This window comes from Sinocyclocheilus anshuiensis, unplaced genomic scaffold, assembly GCF_001515605.1.
Source record: "Sinocyclocheilus anshuiensis isolate Anshui unplaced genomic scaffold, SAMN03320099.WGS_v1.1 scaffold306, whole genome shotgun sequence".
In the NCBI taxonomy this organism is placed as follows: Eukaryota; Metazoa; Chordata; class Actinopteri; order Cypriniformes; family Cyprinidae; genus Sinocyclocheilus; species Sinocyclocheilus anshuiensis.
Window position 1 is genome coordinate 179,109 of NW_015544175.1, and position 4,259 is coordinate 183,367.

Sequence of the window (4,259 nt, forward strand, 5' to 3'; positions counted from 1 at the left end):
ATATATATATATATATATATATATATATATATATATATATATTTAATTTAATTTAATTAATTGCAGTGGTCACTATAAGCGATCACTTCAGTTTATAACTTACTGTGTATTATACAAATGTATTAGTAACATGATGATTTAAGTACTATTACTATTATAGTTTGAATATTATTATCTTATAATTATCTAATAATATATCTTATAATTTTTAATAAAGTTTTTAATTTTATGTGCTTCTGTCATTTTTATTTATTTATTTGTATTAATTTATTTTAGTTTTAGTAATTTTAGTACTATTTAGTTGCCAACATTTCTAATAAATATATATTAACGCTATTAATTTGTGGACGCTAAGCTCAGTCTCTGTATTTTTCTATGATCGCAGGTGCATCTGGAAGAAACTCTTACCTGGAGGTGATGAGGACGATGGCAGAGAAATACAAGAAGAAGATGTGGGGGTCAGTGTTTTCAGTCTGAGTACAAGTTGAGATCAGCCTGCCCATAAATAACACCAGTACATGTCACTGCTTGTGTGCCAGAGATGAGACTTTAGGGAATAAAGAGTGGAAAACAGTCACACACGTCACACTCTTCCTTCTCTCTCTCTCTCTCTCTGTACAGTTGGTTATGGACTGAAGCAGGGGCACAGATGGAGCTGGAGTCCTCTCTTGGGATCGGTGGATTTGGCTATCCTGCCATGGCAGCCATTAATGCTCGCAAGATGAAGTTCGCCCTGCTCAGAGGCTCATTCAGTGAAACGGGCATCCACGAATTCCTCAGGTAACAGAAAGCTGCAGTTTATGTTTCTGGGAAACAAGTTACGTCACAGAGACTGTTAGCATACAGTAAACTGTAGGGGTTGTTTATAAGGGCCCTTGTAACTGTCAGCCTGTTTTATGCTGTTAAACTATTAATGTTTTTATTTATGCAGGGAGCTTTCTGTTGGCCGTGGCTCCACTGCTACAGTGGGAGGTGGAGCTTTGCCTAAGATCAACACTGTGGAACCTTGGGATGGGAACGATGGAGTGGTGAGTATAGAAAACAAAGTGAGGGTGTATGGATGTCATCCTTCCATGTTTTCAACCCCCCTTTTTTTGGCCTTTCCTCAGTTGCCCACGGAGGATGACATTGACCTGACCGATGTGGATCTGGATGATCTGGAGAAAGATGAGTTATGAGCCTGGTCTAAACTACTCTAGACCCCAAATGATGCCCATGTCTTCTCTCCCATGGATGAGGGAATGGTTGGGACAAAATTCCTTAAAACTTCGGAAAAGATACAAATAAAGCAAACGATTGTGCAGTTTTTTTAAAAAGAAAACATCACTTAATTTGAAAAATGAGGCTTTTCAGTATATACATCATGATTGAGCTATGCTCTGCCTCAAGTTCCTTCTTCACTTTTTGATTAAGTGACTGATTGGAGTTTTCAATCAGCTTGATGAAGCAGAATGTGACTCACTGATAATCAAACACTTGTTTCCAGTAAGCAGATGTCACACAGAGGCACTTCATAGGACACTTTCTAATGACTGTTTCATTGACTAGATTTAATTGGATGGCGCTTGTCTTTCTGGTAATGAGATAAACCAGTGGTTATTTAATTTGGCTTTTCTGTAATTTCAGCAGCTCCTTTCACTGAAGTTGCAAGATGCCTAAAGTTGTTTCCATTTTCACCCTCTCTCTCTGATGCGACTATTTTTTGGTTATTGTTTTTAAATTGTGTTACTGAAAAGAATGTCATCCAACCTGTATCCCAGTTTGCCCGTTAGTCTAATGTGCTGGACCGGGTGTGATGTGGGCGTTGTGTAGATTTTTCTTACACAGCACTGTTTTGAAAAAAAAAAAAAAAAGTTATGAAAATAAAACAAAAATAAGTTGACTAGCTTTTCTTTTATTACAGCTTGTCTAGGAAGTTACTCAGATTAATACCGGTGGCCTTTGAATCAGTGGTTTATTGAGAATTCATGCAGACATACACTGTAAAAATGCAACATTTAGATTCGCACCGATGCTTTGGCTTCACAAAAATATGGCTGGACATCCCATTCCCAGCTGCAATATAACTTTTTTTGTCAACCATCATTCCTTACAGTACAATCAACACTATACAAAATTAGAACTGACTCATAAATCTAATATATATATATATGTATCCAGTACAAATATTAGTTTTGGCATTTCACTTCAACAGTCATTTTACAGAGAAAAAAAATATTGAGGGAGCACTGAAATGCCACGCATGCAAAAGAGCAAATTAAGAGCATTAACCGAGTAAAATAATGTTTCCATTAACAGAAGGCGCTTGACGACACTATATTTGACATGAAGTGTTACTGTTACATTCCATGGAGCTACTTATCCAACAGCATCTGTACTGTTCATGTTGACACTGGACTGGTGAAAGGACAGATTGAAACTAACCACCTGTCTGCCAATCTATCTGCTCCATATGTTCACACAGACAACAGTTCAAATATTCATGAGCAGCCTAAAGGCTGATGGTCGCTGTTTTTTTACCTTCAGGGCAGAAACAGTTGTGAAAAGTTTGACTGACTGCTTATGTTACTTTGAAGAAGTTTCCTTTAGAATTGAAACCAAAACAGAGGAAAAATAATTAGGCATGATTCGATTGCAGTTTAAAACAGTTCATCAATGTGCATTATAATTCGAATCATTCTCTGACCTCCTGAGAAAAAAAATCCAAACTTATTCTAGCATAGATTTTAAATCTAAATGCTACATTTGAACTCAAAATACATGATAACGAAACCTCAGTACCCAGCAGTGGGCATTCATTATTGTTCAAGCGTTTGGTTTCAGTAAGACTTTTTGTTTTGAAAATATCTGCATTTATCTGATCAAAAATACAGTAAAGTAATATTGTGAAATATTTTTTAAAATTTAAAATAACTTTTCAATTTTAACATTTTAAAATATATCACTTGTGATGGCAAAGCTTAATTTTCAGTGGCCATTTCGCCCGTGTCACATGATCCTTTAAACCACACTGATTAGATATTGATATATATTGTAACTGCAAAAGTGTTTACCATCACAAAAAAAAAAAACCTTACTGACACCAAACTGTTGGCATGTTTTGTTCCACACTTAAAGAAGCAATACTTTCCTTTTAAAATGCAGAACACAGACAGTCTGATGTTTCAGAGTGATCATGATTGGCAGGACAGCAGGCTGCTCCGAATGCAGCTAGACCACCTGATGTATAAAACATTCAACCAAAGAACACCTAGTACAAATACTATGTTTAGGACATGCCAAGAGCATGCAAATAGTGCTCTGGATATATTTGAGATTGATTTTTGGAATGAATGCAAAACAAATGGAATATTTACATGCAGAAATTCACACTTTGATTGGAATGCAAACAATTGAGAAAATAATTATTTTTAGGTCGTCTCTTAAAGACACTATGAAGTCACTTGACAATTTTACAGATTCATTCTAAAAAACATTTGACTAGACAAAAATCTGTGTAATGCAAGCAATAATCAGAAGAGTAAGTTTTAAAATATAAATATCTGAATTTGATTTCAAGGGTTCTTTAAAATTCTGACCAAGCCCAGACATTATGACAACTCGACAATACCAATCCAAAAACAGGCTGGAATACTGATGAAACTGGTAACCACCCATTAACAAAGAAACTTTTTTTAAGCAGGAAAGATACAAGTGTATCATTAATAACGCAAACTACCTGTCTAATTAATTAATTTCTTGCCTTTTCAGTGTGCATGTGAGTGGTTTCCTGTCAGCTGCTTTTAAAGGGGTCATATGATGCGATTTCAAATTTTCCTTTCTCTTTGGAGTGTTACAAGCTCTTGGTGCATAAAGAAGATCTGTAAAGTTGCAGACTAAAGTCTCAAATCCAAAGAGATATTCTTTATAAAAGTTAAGAGTCAGCCACGCCTACCTAAAACGGCTCGTTCTAACACGCCCCCACATGTCTATGTCACGATGTGGGAAGATTTGCATAACGCCGCCCAAATGTTCACGCAAAGAAAGAAGGCGTAACTTTTATTCTGCTATAGTATTGTTGTTGCCGTGTGTTTCGTAGTGAAAGCGAAACTACTTTGTTTGGCCTTCCAAAAGAGGACGATACATGCTTCGTCATACCTGGAGCTGATCCGTGCTGTTCGCTGAGGAAATACATCAACTTCGCGCTGTGGATCGCCGGATCGGCTTTCACCGTGGACGAAGCGGAGTCCAGCCCGGGGTCGTCACATGTGGTTGCCGCA

General features: G+C 36.7%; 1 protein-coding gene across 1 annotated transcript in view; it reads left to right on the top strand.

Moving 5' to 3' along the window:
- The window catches only part of LOC107696113 (protein disulfide-isomerase A6-like), a 6,454-nt gene extending 4,583 nt beyond the window's left edge, over window positions 1–1,871 (top strand). The window contains exons 10-13 of the mRNA XM_016496291.1: window positions 386–458; window positions 622–780; window positions 932–1,028; window positions 1,110–1,871. Of these exons, the coding sequence (XP_016351777.1) occupies window positions 386–458; window positions 622–780; window positions 932–1,028; window positions 1,110–1,178 (398 nt within the window). The 3' untranslated portion in view covers window positions 1,179–1,871. The remainder of the gene's footprint in view (window positions 1–385; window positions 459–621; window positions 781–931; window positions 1,029–1,109) is intronic.
- The last annotated feature ends 2,388 nt before the right edge of the window (window positions 1,872–4,259 follow it).